General features: G+C 39.2%; 2 protein-coding genes across 2 annotated transcripts; both read left to right on the plus strand.

Annotated features, from left to right (window-relative positions):
* The first annotated feature begins 11799 nt into the window (after positions 1-11799).
* LOC121267144 lies at positions 11800-12897 on the plus strand. The gene has a single exon (XM_041171012.1). It carries the CDS (start codon positions 11800-11802, stop codon positions 12895-12897), a length of 1098 nt encoding a protein of 365 aa, XP_041026946.1.
* A 795-nt stretch (positions 12898-13692) lies between these two features.
* LOC121268674 (ras-related protein RABF2a) lies at positions 13693-19269 on the plus strand. The gene is made up of 7 exons (XM_041173011.1): positions 13693-13957; positions 14580-14657; positions 14756-14923; positions 15608-15656; positions 15907-15980; positions 18263-18356; positions 18993-19269. Exons 1-7 carry the CDS (start codon positions 13919-13921, stop codon positions 19091-19093), a joined length of 603 nt encoding a protein of 200 aa, XP_041028945.1. The 5' UTR covers positions 13693-13918; the 3' UTR covers positions 19094-19269.
* The last annotated feature ends 2165 nt before the right edge of the window (positions 19270-21434 follow it).

Raw genomic sequence — 21434 nt, forward strand, 5'->3', positions numbered from 1 at the left:
AATGCACCTCCCATAGGCGACCTTCCTTCCTTACTAGATGAGTTTGGTGACTCATTTCATCCTGAAGATGCTGGTGAACAGTCTCTTGTTGCCTTGACGGCTTCGGGTGGGGACACTCCTGAGTTGCCCTTTGTCTTCCCGAACCTATCTTTTATTCGTGGGAGTAGGGTGTCGATTCCTTCCTCGCCTTTGAGCATTTCCCCAAGAGGGGGTGGGGAACATTCTTCAACTTTTCCTGTCAGCGATCGTCAAACTGGCCCTCTCAGCGGGTCTCCATTCTAGGGGTGTCGCCACTCCCCAAGTCAACCAAACAGCCGGGACGTCAGCTCAGGCAGCTAGCAACCCATTGCCTCCCACTACTCAGAAGCTGTTGACCCCGGAGGATGTTGCTGGCGTCTCCTTTCAGATTCCAAGTGCTCGGCGTGGTGCTTCCTCTTCTCGACCTGATGACTCTTCTCAAGCCTTCAGATTGCGTCGAGGCATTCTACTCCAATGTACTCAACTTACGCAGCATCCTTTCGCCAGTGCATTCTCCTTTTAGTTTAACTTCTCACTAGGCTATTATTTTCTTTGTCCTGACTGGGTTTTTGCAGGGAGTTGACAAGTTGGCTGTTGTACTGGTGGAAGACCGTATTGAGCTTGAGGAGGATAATGAATCCATGCGCTCATTCATTGATAAAGCCCACGGGGCTGTTGTCTTTGCCCAAGTGGAGAAAGAAAAGCTAGCTAGGAGCTTTCCCGAGTTGAAGCTACCTTTTCGGATCCAATTGCATCTCTCCAAACCCAGTTGGCAAGCGAATTGGGAGAAGCTACGCTGCACAAGGCTAACGTTGCTGATAGGGAGGCTGAACAAAATAGCTAGCTGCCCGCCTAAGGGAGGTGGAAAAAGAAGCGGAGGAATTGTGGGTGGCGAAAGCTGACTACATTACGCATCTGGCTGCCTCTGAGGAAGAATGCTGAGAAACCAATATCCGGTTGAGCATAGCTCAGGGTAAGAAAGCTAAGGCAGAGCAAGATTTGGCTACCATTAAGGACTCTTTTAAGGAGCACGATCGCCACTTCTTGATGCTGAATAAGAGTTGGGAGACTTGCAAGACCAATTTGGTTGCCTTTGAATCGAAAGTATTCGAGCTGAATTAGGAGCTAGGCCACTCGCAGGAGCAGATTAATCGTCTTATTCCTCAAATTAACTCTACCCCCGCAATCCGAGACCGTGGTTTTTGCCTTGATTTCAAACACAGGATTAAGCAACTGTGGGAGCTTCTACTTGCACAGCCTGGGACAGATCTTCGTAACTTGAAGTGGAGAGAGATAAGAGCTAGTCCTGCCACCTACCATTACTTTGATTCTATCAGGCTATGCCGGATGCCTTCCCCCCTCGCCATCTCCCTTGATGTTTTATTTTAGCACTTCTTGATTTTGTTAAATTTCCGACAACGGCCCCTTAGTAATTGTATATTTTGAACCATGGTTTATTTTAAGTAAGATGAATGTTTACAACCGAAGAATTTTTACCTTTGTTTTGTTCCTAAGGATGACACTAATTAATTTATGGAGTGTGAATGTAACTGGTTCTAGTCTTAGTCATGTGGAGTTAAGTTAAACAAAAACAAAGAAACCAAAGGTAAAGACGAAATTAACTTATCTGCAATTCAGTTGTGTGGTTTGGCGAGTGGCGGGGGAGTTCCTCGACTGCTTAACTTTGGCGAGTGGAGTGTAGCAGAAGAGTTCCTTGACCACTTAACTTTGAAGAGAAGGTGTAGCGGGAGAGTTGTTCGACCGAGTAACCTTGGCGAGTAGAGTGTAGCGGGAGAGTTGCTCGACCACTTAACTTTGGCGATAAGGTGAAGCAGGAGAGTTGCTCGACCACGTAATCTTGGCTAGTGGAGTGTAGCTGGAGAGTTACTCGACTGCTTAACTTTGGCGAGAAGGTGTGGTGGGAGAGTTGCTCGACCACATAACCTTAGCGAGTGGAGTGTGGCGGGAGAGTTGCTCAACCGCTTAACTTTGGCGAGAAGGTATCACAGGAGAGATGCTCGACCGCGTAACCTTTGCGAGTGGAGTGTGGTGGGAGAGTAGCTCAATTGCTTAACTTTGGTGAGAAGGTATCATGGGAGAGATGCTCAACCGCTTACCTTGGCAAGTACAGTGTCGCGAGAGAGTTACTCGACCGCTTAACTTTGGCGAGAAAGTGTGGTGGGATAGTTGCTTGACCACGTAACCTTGGCGAGTGGAGTGTGTCGGGAGAGTTGCTCGACCATGTGACCTGGGCGTAACGGGAGGGTTCCTTTACCGTGTAGCCTTGGCAAGAAGGTGTGGCAGGAGGTTGCTCTACCGCGTAACCTTGGCGAGTGGAGTGCAGCAGGAGAGTTCCTTGACTGCTTAACTTCGGCGGGAAGGTGTGGCGGGAGAATTGCTCGACCATTTAACTCTGGCGAGTCATGCTCGGAGGGTTCTAAAGTGTCAAGATAATAAAAACAAGAATACGATATGAATAACTAAGCTTACCGAAAATATATACCTTCGGTAGTTAAGAATAATATTTCATAAAAAATGTCTTAGGCATAACAATATCTTAAACGTAAAACTTCCTCAAATGTTCAACATTCCATGGGTGAAGCAATTCACACCTTGCTACATCCTTTAGGTGATAGGCTCCCTGGCGACTAGCCATGGTTCCTTCTCGGGTGCCTTTGATATCTCCTCGGGGAAGTTCGTTAGTTCTACGACAAAGTTAGCCAGGATTTGTCCCTTGACAGTAGTTCTGGGGACGTAACTAATGTCATACTTGCTCAACTCAATGAACCATTTCACCAGTCACCCCGAAGTGTCAAGCCTTTAAAGCACCTTCTGCAAGGGTGTGAAGGTGATGGACCTTATAGGGTGGGCTTGGAAGTAAGGGCGTAATCGCGGTGCCGACATCACAAATGCGAAGGCGATCAACTCTATCTTTGGGTATCTCTTCTCAGCCCCTCTTAAGGCTTTGCTGACATAATACACTGGCTTTTGCTCCTTGCCATCATCTCTGACAAAAGCTGCAAAAATTGCATCTGGGGTGGCAGCCAAATACAGCGACAAGGATTCCCCCTGCTTGGTTTGACTAAGCAGCGGTGAGTGGGTCAAGTATTCTTTCAGCTGCCAAATGCTTCCTCACATCATGCATCCCATTCTTGGGCCTTCTTCAATACTTGGAAAAAGGGCATACACTTTTCCGTTGATTGGGTCACGAACCTGCTGAGGGCCGTTATTCTCCCTACCAATTGTTTGACGTCGTTAAGAGTGGTGGACGACTTCATCTCAATGATCTCCTTAAGCTTCTTGGGATTTGCCTTGATGCCCCTTTCGAACACCATGAAGCCCAGAAACTTGCCCGACTGTACTCCAAACGCACATTTAGTTGGGTTGAGCTACGTCTTGTACTGCCACAGCACACCGAAAGCTTCCTTTAGGTCTTCCATGTGTTGCCCAAACTCTATGCTCTTCACCAAAAGGTCGTCCACATACACTTCCATATTTCGACCTTTATGATTCTTGAGCATTTTGTTGGCCAGCCTTTGGTAGGTTGCTCCTGCATTCTTCAGTTTGAAAGGCATGAGCTTGTAATAGTACAGATCCTGATCAGTTATGAAGGCCATCTTATCCTAGTCAGCACGACCCATTTTGATTTGGTTATACCTGGAGTAAGCATCCATGAAACTCAACATCCTGTGACCCGTCGTGGCATCGACTATTAGATCTATCCAAGGGAGGGGAAATCTTTCTTTTGGGCAGGTTTTGTTGAGGTTCGTGAAGTCTACACACATTCGCCACTTGCCATTGTACTTCTTTACCAACACAACGTTTGATAACCAATTAGGGTACTGAGTTTCCCTAATGAACTCTATTGCCAACAATCGATCCACTTCTTCTGCTTTCACTTTGTACTTCTCAGTGCTGAAATTCCTCTTCTTTTGCTTAACAGGCCTTGTTTTCGGGTTGATGTTTAGTCGATGCTCTATCACCTTTTTGCTTATTCCTGGCATATCTTGATGATTCTATGGAAAGATATCTTTGTGCTCCAAGAGGAGCTGGATTAGCTGGGTCATTTCCTCCTCCGCCATTGTAGTTTCAATCCTCACGTGGTTATCTGGCTGGGTTGGATAAAAGGGAACAAGCTCCAGTGGCTCATTGACTTCTCCTTGTCTCATCATTTTCTCATCCCTTGTTTCTGCCTCTATCATGAAGACTTCAGGTGGAGGCGGTGGAAGGGTACCATCGTTGTATTCTTGCGGCCCTACTATTTTTACATCCCACTCTCATTTCCTTAGTTCTTGTACATAACACTCTCGGGCAAGCACATGTTCGCCACGCACCTCGCCAATTCCCGTTTTCGTGGGTACTTCATTTTCAGATGGTAGGTAGATATGATTGCTCTCAAGGCATTCAATGTTGGTCGACCTATAATGGCATTATATGTCAATTGCGTTCTTACCACTAAGAACTCAGTCAGGATGGTGGTGAGGTGAGGGTCAGTTCCTATTGACACAGGTAGTGTAATAAACCCCATGGGTTGAACTGCATCTCCCGTGAAGCCCTTCAATGTGGTTGGTGCTGGGCGAAGCTAACTCATACTCAACCTCATCTTTGTGAAAGCATCCCAGAATAGGATGTTTGCCGAACTTCTATTATCTTTCAATATCCTCTGCATCGTATAGTTTTCTACCAGCATTGTTACTACCAACACATCATCATGTGGGTATACTACCCCTCGAGAGTCCTCATCACCAAAAGAAATTGGGGGTGAGGTTTGCACCCTTGCCTGCTTGACAGGCCTTTCCACGTTGTATATTTCCTTATACCTTGCCCATCTTACATAGGTCTTTCTTCCCGACTAGGTTGAACCACCTCCTGCATATCCCCAGCCTATGGTATGGATCTCCCCCAAGGGTGGATTTTGCCGATTTGTATCTTCCCTGGGTCGGTGATTCCTTGGTTCTTGTGATCTCCTCGCCCTCTTAGGTGATTATCTCCTCCTCGGGCTCTCGCTTCGTCTAGGTTTACGCTCCTGTCTCCTGTTGTTTAAACGTCATGGTGGAGAGGCATTTTCGACGACAATGCGTTCTAGTTCCCCGCTACCCTTCATCTCTTCAATTTTCTGTTCGAGCATGTGACAATCCTTGGTTCGGTGACCATTCACCCTATGGTACATACAATACCTTTGAGTTCGCCGCCCGCGGTCTTCATCACACCTAGTTCCCTTCGCCTTGTCATGGTCTTGCACATTAGAAGATTGTACATGGTTACTATTGTATTGCCCTGTGTGTGTTTCTCGTTTTCCCTCGTACTTATTTTTTCTTGGCCTTAGACTGCTTTCTCGGGTCTTCCTAGGGACTCTTTCGCCTTGGCCTTGTAGTGAGGTCGATCAATGTATCCTCAACGTTTACAAAGTCATCCACCCGATCCATAAATTCATGCAAAGTGGATGGGATTTTCCTCGCCAATTCGGTCATGAAAGGACTCCTTGGCCAAATTCCCTCGAGCAGTGCCGCCAACATGATTTTCTCATCTTGGTCTTCAGCGGTCATTCTTTCCCTATTGAATTGTGCCAAATATGCCTTCAAACTCTCGTCCTCCCTTTACTTTACCGTCAATAAGTACATTGCGGGCTGCCTCCGCCATCGACTGGCCATAAATTGGGTGATGAACTGCCTGCCCAGTTCCTCAAAATTCTCAATGGAGCTTGGTTGTAGTGCTCAGAACCAACCTTGAGCTGCTCCCTTTAACGTCAAAGGAAAAGCCCCACATGCGATCTTTCCTAGAAATCCATAGAGAGTCATGTGGGCTTTAAAAGTCTCCAAGTGATCCACCGGGTCCTTGGAACCATCATACATGTCTATCAATGGGACCTTGAATTTCGATGGCAGCGGTACCGCCATGATCTCCAAGGTGTATGGTAAGTTGGTGCTGGTCAGTAGCTGATCAACTGAAGATGAGGTTCCTAGCTTCTTGGCCATTTCCTCGTACTTATCCATCAGGCTGCGCAGATCATAGTGCATCTTCTTTGTTTCCTTGTTCTCTTGAGGGGCTTTACCCAAGCCCGCGCCCATGTTGTAAGCCTCCATCTCCACCCTGTCAGCCTGACTAGGTGTCGTGTCTCCTCCTAATGGCTCATTCTTTGCCTTGAGAACCTCATTCTCCTTTCGTAACGACTCAACCTTGGTGGTGAGCCTCCTCACTACTTCTTCCATTTCTACAAGCCTTCTTTCCATATTTCGCGACATCTCTTCCTGATCTCTAGTTGCCTGAGATCGAGTGGTGGTGGGCATGTGAAAAGCATGGTGATTGCAAGATAGTTAAATATCCCACAGACGGCGCCAACTATTGATGACGTGTTTCACTGCTATGCACTCTCGATCTCCTGCAACTAAAGAGTAAGAGAGCTTGGAGGGCTGAAGGAAACCTCTCCGATGCCTAAATCAGTAATGATAATAGTAGTCTTAGAGCCAATTATTTGAGAGATTTTCATTAGCATACCTGGATCCTTTAAACAGAGGGCTTGTCTTCTTAAAATCACATAGACTATTTGCCTTGCCCACTATTTAAAATTTGAATTCTGGTTCCTTTAGACTATCCACTTGTTTTGAATAAGTGAATATCCTAACGGTCCCAAGATAAGTGAGTGGTCGTTCCCCTTAACGAACTGACCTTAGCCCTATTGGATCAGGGGGTGTTTAGGCCTTGAGTGACTTGTTGGGCCTTCATGGCCCAGGTGTAGGGTGGGATCCCGCGAGCCCTTATGGTGGTATTAAAACCCTTCTAGTTATCTTGTGAAGTCTCATTACATATGGTGTGATGAGACTTTTATATTAAGTGTCTTCAAGCTCTCTTGGTTAAATTAATTTGTGCCCTTCCAAAGTGTATAAGAAATCTTACATCGATATGACTCAAATCAGGGTTAAAATGGAACTTAGAAACCTTTAAAAAAGAAAGCTACCACATTCAGTTTTTGGCTTAACTTTTTTTTTTTTTTTTGTCCTATTTTCATTTTCGACAAAGTTTCATTTTTCGTCCTATCTTTGTTTTTAAGCTTAAGTTCATTTTTATGGCTTAACTTCAAATATGTCATGCATAATCGCTTTAAATTTGTGTTGCATATTTTACAAATATGGGCATAACAAAAGTGTCCTGACTCAAAACTCAATGCGTGGTAGTGATCTAGCAGCTTACATCCATGATTATAAATTACATACATCCATGAGTATACATTAATCATTACAAAAGTTAAACAGTAGCGATTATTGTTTTGGCTGATGTGGCATGTACGTTAGCTTGTGGAAGACTCCATATTAACCTTTGCGTGGAGCATCATTATTCAAGGAAAATTATTAAGGAAAATGCTATTTTGTCCATTCAACTTATCCTCTCGTTGAGTTTTCCTGAGGCAACATGGGAGTCCTTCATAGAGAGGTGAGTTTTTTTCTCTCTTCATAGAGGAGAGTCTCTTAGGCTGGGTATCCTTGTCTGGAGAGGTGATGATGGCGGAAGAATTAACAAAATGATGGGAAGGTTTTAGACTTACAGAGAAGGAGAGTGCAGAATTCAAGGTGGAGTCATCCACCCTCAACAAGGCTAAGGAAAGAGGAAGGTCATGCTTATTTGCTATGATCATTGCAGACAAAGTTGTTAACCGAGAAGCATTCAAGATGACTATGTCAAAGATCTGGAACACAGTAGGATGGATAGAATTCTCTAATATGGGGGAGAACAAGTTTTTGATAGAGTTTCAAAAGGAAGAGGATAGACAGAAGATCATTCAAGGGAGGCCTTGGTCCTTCGATAGATGGTTGGTGTGCCTTCAAGAATTTGAGGGTGATGTATCTCTGGATGACACTCCCTTTAAGAAGGAAGTTTTCTGGTTGCAAGTGCATAACATGCCTCTAGCATGTATGACAAAAGAAGTTGGAATGTAGGTTGGGAAATGTGCAGGGAAAGTTTTAGATGTCATAGCTGATCAATGGGGGATTGGATGGGGGAAATTCATGAGAGTTAAAATAGAAGTGGATCTCACCAATGCTTTGGCTAGAGGTACTTTTTAAAATTTTGATGGCAAACAAATTTGGTTGCAGTTTAAGTATGAGAGGCTACCAACTTTCTGCTTTAAGTGTGGTGTTATTAAACATTTTAAAAAGCTTTGCCCGATTTTGACACCTGCTAGTAGTGATGAAATAGATGCAAATCAGTATGGGCCATGGTTGCGTGCTGCTGCAGTTTCTCATAATAAAAACAGTCAAAAGAGGTATGGTGGGAGAGGAGATAGAGCAGAGAAGTTCCCTGAAAATCCATGGCAGAAAGGGCAGAGGGGAGGTGAAGATGATCCAAAAGGAAAGGCTTCTATGCAGGAGCAATTTCAGGAAGAGAATAAGGGTAGTAGTACTCATATGGTAAGTGCAGTTAATTTGTCAGAGGAGCATAATGTGGAGGAGGGGGAGGAAATTGAGAGAGGATACGAGGCAGGAATGGGAGGTTTGGGAAAGGAAACTATTTCCAATCTTGAGGAGATACCTATCAATAGAGAGGTCAATCTTTCCAAATCAGAAGCTGCTACTAAAAAGGTAAGTGCCAAAATTTTGGTATCAGTTTCTTCTCGAGATCAACAGAAGACTACAGATGGTGCCACATCAGCAGTTTCCACGTTGGCATCACATATTAATGATCTGGATTAGTTTTTGACAGATCAGGCCCTCATTTTGGAACAATAAAAAAAAACGAGTTACTTGGAAAAGAAGAGCTAGAGACAGATTCTTTTATGAGCATGTCACTGAGAATAAGGATCAGATGGGTAAGTGTGATGAAAGGAAAAGAAGATTTGGAGATGTAAAGGATGAGATCTCTGCTCTTAAGAAACATAAGGCAAAAGTTGTGGAAGCTATGGAAACTAATGTCATTGATATGGTGGAGGCTGTGATTTAGCCCCACCAACAGCAATGAGTTGCTTAAGTTGAAACTGTCGAGAACTTGGGAACCCCTGGACAGTTAGAGAACTTCACCTTTTGGTGAAGGATAAGGCCCCAAATTTTGTTTTTCTGATGGAGACAAAATGTAGAAGAAACAAGGTTAAGAGAATCAAGAAGTTACTGAAAATGAAAAACAGTTTTATAGTTCATTGTAGAGGTTTGAGTGGAGGTTTGGCTTTCTTATGGAAGGAAGAAATAGATGCAGTCTTGGAATCCTATTCTCAGCATCACATCTCTTTAAAAGTTAAGAACTCTCTAGAGGGGAAGACATGGGTTTTAACTAGGTTTTATGGTGATCCAGTTACTGTTTAGAGGCAAGGAAGCTGGCAGATGCTTAGAATGTTGAAGCCTACTAATGACTTGGGGTGGCTCTGTGTTGGGGACTTTAATGAAATTGTCTCTACCAATGAGAAATTTGGAGGAATGATGAGACCATATAGACAGATGGAAAGTTTCAGAGAGGTGTTGGAGGAATGTGAGCTAAGTGACATGGGCTTTGTGGGGAACAAGTATACCTGGTCTAACAATCGATATGGGGCTGAGTTCACTAAAGAGAGGTTAGACAGAGGTTTATGCAATGCACTAAAGACTGATTGGAATCCTAGAGCAGTGGTCCTTTCTTTAACTGCTCTTAATTCTGATCATTGTCCAATTCTTATTTGTAAGGATAACACCCAGCAAGATATCAGTAGTCATACCAAACCTTTCAGGTATGAGGTGAGTTGGGCTCAAAGAGAAGCTTGTACCAAGTTGATTGTTGAAGAATGGGCAAGGCCAAGACTAGCTTCTAATAAGCTACATTATGCTACTGAAGAATTGAAGAGATGCCAGTATAAGCTGCAGCAGTGGAGCAAACAGGCTATGAGTGGCACTAAGAAGGTAGTAAAGCACAAACTGGCCCAAATCAATAATCTACAGAAGTGCAATTAGGGTTCTATGAATGACAGAATAAAAGTTTTGAAGAGAGAAGTTGATAAACTGTTGGAAGAGGAGAATCTTAAATGGAAACAGAGGGCAAAACAGAAATGGCTTAAAGATGGTGATAGGAATACCAAGTACTTTCACCAATGTGCTTCTCAGAGGAGGAAAGTTAATAAAGTCAGCAAACTTGTTGATGACACTGGCCAGGAAATAACCAATGCAGCTGCTATTTGCTAGCAATTTCAAGATTTCTTCCAGAATCTTTTCACTTCATCTAGTCCCCAAAACATTGATGGATGCTTGGCTGCTACTAGACCCAAGGCAACTGAGGAGATGAATCAAGATCTGAAGAGGCCATACATTGCTCAGGAAATTGAAGAAGCTTTGTTCCAAATGGATGGCTTGAGCTCACCTGGACCTGATGGCTATCCAGCAGCTTTTTTTCAGCAGCACTGGTCTATAGTTGGAAGGCAGTTCAGTGAATCATCCCTCTTTGTGCTTAACTCTAATGGTAGCATGGATGGTAATAACACTTTTATTGCCCTCATTCCAAAAAAGAAGAATTGTACTAAAGTTGCTGATTTCAGGCCTATATCTCTTTGTAATGTCCTTTATAAGCTTATCTCCAAAGTCATAGCTAACAGGTTGAAAAAGATTTTGCCTAGCATTATTTCTCAGTACCAATCAGCTTTTATTCTTAGAAGGCTTATCTTGGATAATGTAATTGTTGCCCTTGAGGCTTTGCATACTATGAATTGTAAAATGTCAGGGAGAGATGGTTATATGGCTCTAAAGCTTGACATGAGCAAGGCTTATGATAGGGTTGAATGACCCTTTCTCAAATCTGCCCTTTGTAAAATGGGGTTTGACACTTCATGGGTTGATTTGGTGATGAGGAGTGTTGAATCAGTGTCATATTCTATTTTAGTCAATGGGGTCCCTCAAAGTAGTTTCAGACCTTCAAGAGGTATAAGGCAAGGTGATCCACTATCACCTTACCTTTTCATAATGTGTGCAAAAATTTTGAGTTCTATGATCAGTAGAGAGGAAGAGAAAGGAATCATCACAGGAGTGCCTTTTGCTAGGGGCAGAATTAGACTTTCTCATTTATTTTTTGCAGATGATAGCTTGTTATTTTGCAAGGCTAAAGCAATAGAATGGGGCAATCTTTATAACATCTTGAATATTTATAAGGAAGCCTTGGGTCAAAGATTGAATTTGGACAAAACCTCTATCCTTTTCAACAGAAATACTGCAAAGGAAACACAAGAATTCATCATGAACATTGCAGGTGTGAGGTCCACTATGGCTTATGAAAAGTATCTTGGTTTACCAACTGTAGTTGGGAAAGCAAGAGAAACATCTTTTAGGGGCATTCTTGATAAAGTCAGAATGAGGGTCAGCAGTCAAAGGGTCAAATCTTTGTCTCAGACAGGGAGGGAAATTTTCCTCAAGGCTATTGTGCAATCTCTTCCAACATATAGCATGTCTGTTTTTAAGCTTCCTGCAAAACTCCTTCGAAATATCAATAGTGTTATGCACAACTTCTGGTGGGGACAGAAAGAGGTAGAAAGGAAGATACATTGGGTGACATGGAACAAGATGAGAAGATCTAAGGAAGAAGGAGGAATGGGTTTTCATGATTTGGAAGGTTTTAATCTTGCATTGCTTGCCAAACAAGGCTGAGGTTAATTCATTACCCTTTCTCCTTAGTTTCACAAGTTTTACAGGCCAAGTATTTTCAGGCATCTACTTTCTTGAAAGCTAGGATGGGACAAAAACCATCTTATATATGGAGAAGTATTTTACAAGCAAGGCCAATGATTGAGGCTGGTACTTTTTGGAGAATTAGCACTGGTGAAGATGTGAGAATATGGGGAGATAAATGGCTTCCAAAAGAATTCCATCAGCAGTTCACAACCCAGTTACTCAGCTTGATGCTAATGCCAAAGTTAAGGAACTTATAAAGCTAGATGAAAAGAGATGGGACATGAAGGAGCTTGTTGAGCAACTGTTTGATAAAGATGAAGCAGACATCATTGTTCAAATACCTATCAGCTCATCCTCTAGCTCTGGTAAGATGATATGGAAAGGAACCTCTTCAGGTATATTCACAGTCAGAAGTGCCTATTATATGCATAAAGAGAGGAGTCAAGCGATTAAAGGACAAGCCTCAAGTAGTCATGACTTCAAGAAGACTTGGAAATTTCTTTGGCATTTGCAAGTCACTCCAGGTGACAGAGTTTTTATGTGGAGGACATGTTTAAATGCACTGCCAACACAATCTAATCTTTTTAAGAGGAAGATTGTAGATCATCCTAAATGCTCCATCTGCAATCTTGAAGAAGAGACAGCAACACATGCTTTGTGGGAATGTGAATCAACAAGGGATGTTTGGAGTCAATGTTTAAAGAGTCTACAGAAAAGCCATTTCTCAAAGATGAATATGTTAGAAATTTTCGAGGCTATTGCAGGAATTATGGATACAGATTGTCTTCAGGAATTTGCCATGGTAGCAAAGCAGATTTGGTGGAGGAGGAATGAGTTTATTTTTAACCAAGTGTTCAGACATCCAAATACAGTAGTCAGTGCAGCCTCTCAGAATTTGAAAATGTTGAAAGAAATGGAGGGTCAGAGAAGTTCTTCAGTACCTACCAATAGCAGCATTACTGAATGGCAAGCTCCTCCCATGCATTTTCACAAGCTAAATTGGGATGTAGTAGTAGACAAAACAAGAGCTAGAGTGGGAATTGACATAGTAGTCAGAAACTTTGAAGGGAAAATAATTGCTATAATGAGAAGGAACCAATGCATGTTTCCTCTTCCTTCTTTGACTGAAGCATATGGGGCATTGCAAGTAGTTAGCTTTGCACTAGAATTGGGACTAACCAAGGTTATTATCGAAGGGGACTCTTTACAAACAGTCCAAGCTTTGAAAAAAGATGAGGATCAACTGACCTGTTTTGGCATGTTTGTCTCTTAAGCAAAGATGAAACTTAGACGTTTTGTTCATTGGAATGTTACACATGTTAAAAGGAGCGGTAATGTGGTAGCTCGTGTTTTGGCAAAAGATGCCTTAGTCATTTCTGATGTAATGATTACTATGGAAGACCTTCCTTCGTGTATTTCAGATTTGATATAATGGTATAAGCTTTAAAGCTTTCTTTCAAAAAAAAACTTATCCTCTCGTTTCTACATCTCATGTATTTTAATTTTTTTTCACTTAATAGTTAAGGAAGAGACTATTAATGTATTGATATATTTTTATATTTTTTAAAAATATTTTAAAATGATAAAAAAATATGAATAAAAAAATTGAAAAAAAATGAAAATATTTTTTATAAAAAAGTTGAAAAAAAATGAAAAAGATATTTTGGCCTAGGGGTCAAAATGAGCGGGTTACTCTAAGCAGCAGAGTAGCACTGCTAAATTATTAAACATGTGCGTAAAAGAATATAAAGTAAAGAATAATGCTATATCTGAAATTTACCGTTTAGATGATCTTATTAACATGGCACCATATGATTTATTAAAAAAATAAAAAGTATAAAAAAAATTTAAACACAAAAATAAGGTTGCGTTTGGATGTTGAACTAAGTTGAATTGAAAGTTGAATAAAATATTATTAGAATATTATTTTTTAATATTATTATTATTTTAAAATTTTAAAAAAATTAAATTATTTATTATATTTTGTATTGAAATTTAAAAAAATTATAATAATTAAATAAAATAAATTGAGATGGATTGGACATCCCAACAAAAAAGAATGGTGAATTGGTATGCCAGACATTCAAAGGTGTGAGTCTGTGACTCTGTGAGACTATCGCTTTCGTGTACGGTTTGAGGACTCTTTCGTGGAAAGAGCGAGGGGGGTTAGCTGAGGATCCTTCCTTGTGCTTTTGCCTATTGTATCAAGTATCAACCCCTCTTCCTTGCCAACGCTTATTTGATTTTCGTTTTTAGTTCTTATCATTTATTCTTATCCTTCAAGCGATTACAGAATGGCTACCACTGGGAACAAGAACATTAATGCCAAATTGGTGAGCATTTTCACGTGATGCAAATCATGATATGGGTTTGACTTGATTCTGAATAAGTTTAATTCGCTTGTTGATAAATGTGATGCGAATTGTGACGTGGATTTAGCTTAATTCTCGAGAATACTGTTTGCGTTTGGATTATTTCGATGTAAATTCTAATTTTGGTGTGGTTTGATTCTCAAGAATTTTGTTCGAGTGTCATGATGAATTTGATTACAAAATCTGATAGGTCAGCCTTAGGTCTCCGGTATTTTGATTTCGCGGTGCATAATTTTGATGAAAATTCTGTTGTGGGTCGGTCTTAATTAATTCTCATGGGTTATGTTTGTGTTGAACATGATTTTTTTTGCAATGTCTGACGTGGGTCAGGCTTATTTTCTTAAGTTTCTTTCGTAGATTGTGCATATATGTTTATATATTTCTTATCTACGGTCTGATATGGGTTTGCTCTTATACTTGGTTTTTTTAAGCAGATTTTAATGTAGCTCTGGGTAATTTTTTGTATTTCTTAATGAATAGGAAGTCATATTTTGAAGTTAGGGTTTAGGTCATTCTTTCTTTTTACAACTGCTTTGAGATGATCCTGAGTTACACAAAAGTAATGTTTGATGTTTTGCTTCAGGTGCTTCTGGGTGATGTTGGAGCTGGGAAGTCTAGTTTAGTCTTGCGCTTTGTTAAAGGGCAATTTATTGAATTTCAGGTTTGGTGCTGCTAATAAGATGTATCTATTGCGTTCTCAATTTAAGCATCTGGCTCTTTGATCCTGGAGGATGACATTAGGTCATGTAAACTCTGTAGGAATCAACCATAGGTGCTGCCTTTTTCTCACAAACTTTGTCTGTAAATGACGAGACTGTAAAATTTGAGGTTTGGGATACAGCCGGTCAAGAGAGATACCATAGCTTGGCTCCAATGTACTACAGAGGAGCTGCTGCTGCAATAATCGTTTATGATATTACAAACCAAGTAAGTGCATCATGAGAAATGAAATTTGGTTATAGAAATATGTACTACCTCTGATTCTTTCTCTTTGCAACATTATACAATTCATCGAGTTAATAATGAGAGGATAGATTCAACTACACATGGGGAGTGGACTAGGATTTTATACAATTACCACCAATTTATAGCTTTGGATTTTATTTTTATATCTGTGAATTCTTATAAAAAAAAATTATATTTGTGAATGTACTTTCCTAAAGTATGCATGCAATTATGTAAACTCTTTTCTATGATCTACATTAGAAATAATAGAACAAAAAACTAAATTAAGGAGCAGTAAGTCTGGAAAAGAATGCTTTTCATTTCATGTGAAAGCAGAATTGATATTCCCTTAGAAAGGAGTACTGAGAGAAAGGGAAGACGTTAGAATGTTTGCTTTGATATAGCCCAGTATCCCTTAAAAGCTCACTATATTCTCGATGTTATAGATCTTGAAACTGAAATATGTTTTATTTTGATATGAGATCATGGGCTAAAGCAAATGGTTAAAGCTAAAGCAATTATGTAATATTCACACAGGTCTCAGAGCGGTATTATTAGAATTTTAGATTCATGGGCGAAAGCAAATGGTATAGGCTAGTTACTGTTGGCTTCATTACTATACTTCAACTTAAGCAAAGTTTTTAATTTTGTTTTCTTCTCTTTTAGGCCTCATTTGAGCGATCAAAAAAATGGGTCCAAGAACTTAAAGCACAAGGTAGTGTTTACATTCTGTGTTGTACCGTAGAAAAGCATGCTTTTACGCATATATACCTCTCTTTATTGGCCACTCTTCAGGTGGTGGCATTTAATGGCCCTACATCTGATTCTGTGACATCATTGATTGAACATACTTGTATTAATTGCAATGAAAGAACATTAAATTGTATTATTAACTGTTTTTGGTAGCATTATTTCTTCCTTTATTTCTTAAATAATGTTTCCTTTTTCATTTTTGTTGCCACAAGGCAATCCAAATATGGTCATGGCACTGGCTGGTAACAAAGCAGATTTGCTAGATATGAGAAAGGTGGCAGCAGAGGCAAGTACATCATTCCTGCTATACTTATGCACTTCATCATTGTTAGTAAATCCTGCAATACGTGCACTCTATTGCAGCTTAATGGCTCATGCCTAGAGGTGAGGGTGTTTGGCAATATTAATTGTCTTAGAGAAATCCCTAGGGGATGGCTCAAGTGATAAGGGCCTTGGTCTTGGAGCTATGCTCCCTCCAGATCTAATGTTTGAACCCTTGGGTGCAAACAATTTCTAGGAGTCACATTCCATCGGTGAATAGCCAATGATTTAGCTAATCTATGTGTTGGGGACACATTACGCAGGTCCATGGATTCCTTGCTATAAAAAGTTGTCTTAGAGAATATGTATAATTATTTGCTTCATGATTTTGCAAGATTAAGGCTATGTTTGGATGCTGAGATGATCTGAGTTGATCTATGAATTGTAATATTTTGTGAGTCTCATTGAGATGTGTTCGAATGTAAATAGGTTGAGATATAAATGTATGAAGTAGGTTGAGATGAGTTTAACTTTTTTATGGGAAGTTGAAAAAGTAGTGGATCCCATTAATGATTGGATTGAGATGAGATCAACAACTAACCATAGCCTAAAGAGATGACAATGGATATAATTATAGAAGTTGACATACTTGTAAAAAAAAATAATAATAATAATAATGGAAGTTGACGTGCTTGTTGGACAAATTATTGTGTAATTTATGCCATTTTTTGTATGCTTGACTCCAATCCTCTCAGAAAAATAGAAAATTTAGCTGAAACAAGAGAGTCAGATTAAAAGTAAAAAAATTATGTAAAAAGTGATGGCAGATGTGACTTTTGGGCTAAAGTCATGACTTTCACTCCCTTTTAATTTTATTCCAATGATGACAGATATAGGTTTCAGTCATCAATTTGTGTCAGTTTGATTGAAAGATCTAATTATGGATTTTTAAAGTATTTAGGGACTTGATTGACTTAAAATTCAAAACTTTTAGGGACCAAATTGGAGTCATGTATGGCCAAGGACTAAAATAGGTGTTTGCCCAACATTATTCCTGTCTTGTTAAATTTAGGGGTGGCAATATATGACATGATCCTTGAGCTTAACACAAAAAAAAAAAAAAAAAAGATTTTGGTCAAAACGGATCGACCTGATAAAACATGATTAATAAATAGGTCAACCCTTATAACACTAATAATTTTTTTTTTTCAAATTTAATAAAGGGAAATGCTTATCCCACCGAGGAAAGCCACCAAGAAAGGCTACTGATGGTGGTGTTTTTTTTATTTAATGGTTAAGGAAGTGCTTTTTAATGAGTTTGTGATTCTTTTAAATGTTTAAAGGGATTTAAAAAAAATGCTTGAAAAAAAAACACAAAACAAAAAAATGCATTTTACACTTCTCGGTAGAAAATCTCGAGAACACCTCCCTGTGGCCCTAGCAGTCCCCTTTTAATAAATGTTTAGTTTTATATGCCTTTATTGTTGTTGGGATGTAATATTAATATTAGTATTTGACTACTTAATATCTCAAACTATTAATTTTTTTTGTTAGTATATAATTTTATTTTATGAAAATATTAATTTTCTTATATATTATTGGTTTGAATATTGATGATAAAATATTTTATCATGAATTTAGTTGTAATTGTAAATAATTTATATAGTTATCCTTATATTAAATATGAAATTACATTAATTTTGCTAAAAAAAAAAAGAATATACAGGTTAGCTCAACTCATTTATATGAAATGGGTTATACGGGTCGTGTCCAGTTTAGTCCTATAAAAGTTAATTATTAAACGGGTTACGAGGGTTGTGTCGTGTCACCCGTTATTTATATAGGTCACATTAGGGTTTGATCCATTTAATTAAACGGGTTGTATTCGGGTTGACCTATGTAGTCTAATACTCATGACTTGACACACAGAACACAACCTACAAACAGGAATTGTCAGCCCTAGTTAAATCTGGTTAAGCAGCTGATTTCTTCCATGTTGGTGAAAAATAGAATGACATGTATAGGAAATGAAATCAGTATGCTATGTCCATTACACATCTTTTTTGGGTATATGGAGAAAGCGAGCTCCCCATGTCTATTCCATACATAAGGGTTTGGTAATGTACTTTTTTTCCTTGGAGACTATATATATTTTGTCATTGAAGGGATTATGTTTATTAATTCTAGGCTAGATCTCAGGCTGGAACCTGCTTCTGGTTAACAGATTATTATTTTGGTTTCACATTAGTCTACATGTTTTACGTTTATCAGTTTGTGTGTTCTTATGTGATTGCTACTTTGTTACAGGAAGCACAAGCATATGCTCAGGAGAATGGCCTTTTCTTTATGGAAACCTCTGCAAAAACTGCAACTAACGTCAATGACGTCTTCTATGAGATAGGTATGTTCCTATGGTAGTTGTTTAGGTCAATCAGCCCATCTTCTACAAGTGAAAACAACTTAAATTGTATGAAGGCATCAATAAATCTTGATTTTAACATCTAAATTTTTTAGACCTGGTTTGCCTTTGGACTTAAGTAGTTAATGTTGGCTGGTAAGTTATTCAGGAAACCCCTAGGGGTTGTCTCAAGTGGTAAAGACCTTGGGCTTGTGGGTATGCACCCCCAGGTCTAAGATTCAAATCTCCTTATGTGCAAACAATCTCTAGGAGCCATCGGACTGGGGGATTTTCGTATTGAATTACCCGAGGTGCACTTGTGGGGAATTTCTTGCCAAGGGCCTGTGCACTCCCGGGATTAGTCAGGACGCTGTTCCCGGACATTTGTTGCCAATAAAAGAAAAAAGTTATTCAGGAAAAAGTCTGTTGAAATTCTGACGTTATTATGAAAATAATGCTGGAGACTTGCAAGGACCAACCTAATCTACCCGACATCTTTTTCAAAGCCAACATCTGCCATAACTGCAGAAACACAAAACTCCTACCTATAGGGCAGACAGATTGATCTGCTTGAGTGTTTGCACTGATATCTCTCTTTGAGAATATAATAATGTGCATTGTTTGGGTTTTTCTGTACAGCAAAAAGACTGCCTCGAGTGCAGCCAGCGCAGAACCCATCAGGAATGGTTCTTATGGATAGACCAGCAGAAAGGGTAGCAAGTGCATCTTGTTGCTCATAAAAAAAAATCAACAGTGCTTCTGCTAGATGCCTGAACTGTACATACATGTTTGCTAGGATGCTTTATTTTCTCGTAGTAATTGATTATATATCGGCTACAATGTAATGAAATGCTGTTGTGCTTAACTTTCAGTTGCGTATTAGCAAGGTTCAGACCAATACATACTGTTTGTTAAATTGAGAGGCAAACATGATTGTAATCTGATTACACGTATTGACATGTTCATCTGTAAACAGAAGTTGCAGAATAACCTTGCAATGAAACGAGATTAAGCAGCCAATAAAAGAGTAGTTGCTACAGTGAGAAACAAACCTGATCGTACGCAGATTAAACATTGGTGATAGTTCCACAAGGGAGAATAAATGCTGTTCCTGTACAGAACAACCTTGTCCTGATCACGTCCTTGCAAATGTTTAAGACTCAAATTTGGTTTTTTTTTTTTTTTTTTGGGGGTGAAATTGCTCTATGTCATCTACAATCTTATTTTAAATATCACAATCAAGCGCAATTTTACATCTAAGATGGGTCCGGCCGAGTAGGAGGTGGAGTCATTCGAGACACAGGGCATGGCCTAGGACTGTTTCAATTCAGGGCATGCCGGCGAGGGCTGCTTGTGCAAGCTGCATGGTTGCCGAAGCCTATGCATATTGGCGGGCGAGCATAATTTATCGACCCTGCAACCTTTTCTTCGCAGAGAAAAACTCGATCCTACCGACATACCAAATTATTGATGCATTTTTTTGATAAGTTGCCAAAATTTGATCACATGACTCCTGCCTTGCTTTGATAGTTAATCAGTGATTGCAATTGTTGAACATTCATGGCTTGCAAAGATATGTAAATGGCAGAAACTAGAGATAAAGGGGACATAAAAATTTTACGTTGGCCGGTACAGTGTCCTACATCCACAGGGTTTCCCGGGAGAAATCTTACTACGAAATGGGCGAGATGAAAAATCTCAGCCCTCACTTTTAGATCAATGTTACACAATATTTCCTATCATGGAAGAAGAGGAGGTCGAAGAAGTTACACAAATGATGAAGAAGAAGACCCCTCATTAGCATTGGATTTGCTATCTCATTAGTCAAATTTAACCCAATATTTTATATTATCTTTTGTCTATTTCACTTAAAACCAAATTCTACGTTGAATTATCCATCTAAACTATATAAAATAATAAAAAATAAAATTAATAAATATTATTAATTTCTTATTTTTTACTATTTTCTTATCTAATTTATTTTTATCCTATTTTACAGTTCTACTGATCATAGGTTAATTTGTAATAAAATAAAATATGTTTTGTGTTATGTTTCATAATTTATAACATGCACTTTTCCAATAGTTTTATATTTAATAACGTAACGGTTATCTAATTCACTCTAATTAAATTATTGTTTTTACTTCTATTTTCAATGGACATTTAACTCTCATATCTAAAATTCTTTGATTACACTAATCTAAAATTCTATATAAATGCTTTAACTTACCAACCGAATATCCACATTTTCAATCCAACTATTTTTTTGCCAACCTTTCATCTATCCAACAATCATATCTACAATTCTTGAAACCTATTATCTTCCTATGCCAACATTTCTTCTATTCAACAATCATATATACAATTCTTGAAACCAACTATCTTCTTTTGCCAACCTTTCTTCTATCCAACAATCATATCAATAATTCTCAAAACTAACTATCTTCCATATCTACAATTCTTGAAACCAATTATCTTATTTTGTCAGCCTCACTTCTATCCAACAATCATAATTATAATTCTCAAAACTATCTTCCATATCTACAATTCTTGAAACCAACTATCTTCTTTTGCCAACATTTATCCAACAATCATATTTACAATTTTTGAAACTAACAATATTCTTTTGCCAACTTTTTTTCTTCTACCAACTTTTTTTTATTTTAGCTAACAATCTCGTTGAAATTCTATAAATAGATCGACCTCTAACTACTTTACACTCATCTGAAACCAAGCCTCTTAAGAATTCCAATCTTTCTTCTTGCAATTCTTGAAATTACACCATTCTCGATTCTTAATGGATCCATCTTTGAGTATTGATCATATTGTATATAATGATTATTCTGATAGTAAATTTGATTTAATTGCAGCAATGATGATAGAACAAGAACAAAGGGCTACCAAAGGAGCATCAAGTTCACATCGTCGTCCTCCTCAACGTCGCACGTTCATCCGACATGATTCATTGGAAGTCCATCAATGCCTTTGGAATGATTACTTTGCTCAACCACTAATATATCCGCCCATTGTTTTTAAAAAGAGGTTCTGAATGAGTCGTGATCTATTTTTATGCATCTATTA

This window comes from Juglans microcarpa x Juglans regia, chromosome 5S (assembly GCF_004785595.1).
Source record: "Juglans microcarpa x Juglans regia isolate MS1-56 chromosome 5S, Jm3101_v1.0, whole genome shotgun sequence".
Lineage (NCBI taxonomy): Eukaryota > Viridiplantae > Streptophyta > Magnoliopsida > Fagales > Juglandaceae > Juglans > Juglans microcarpa x Juglans regia.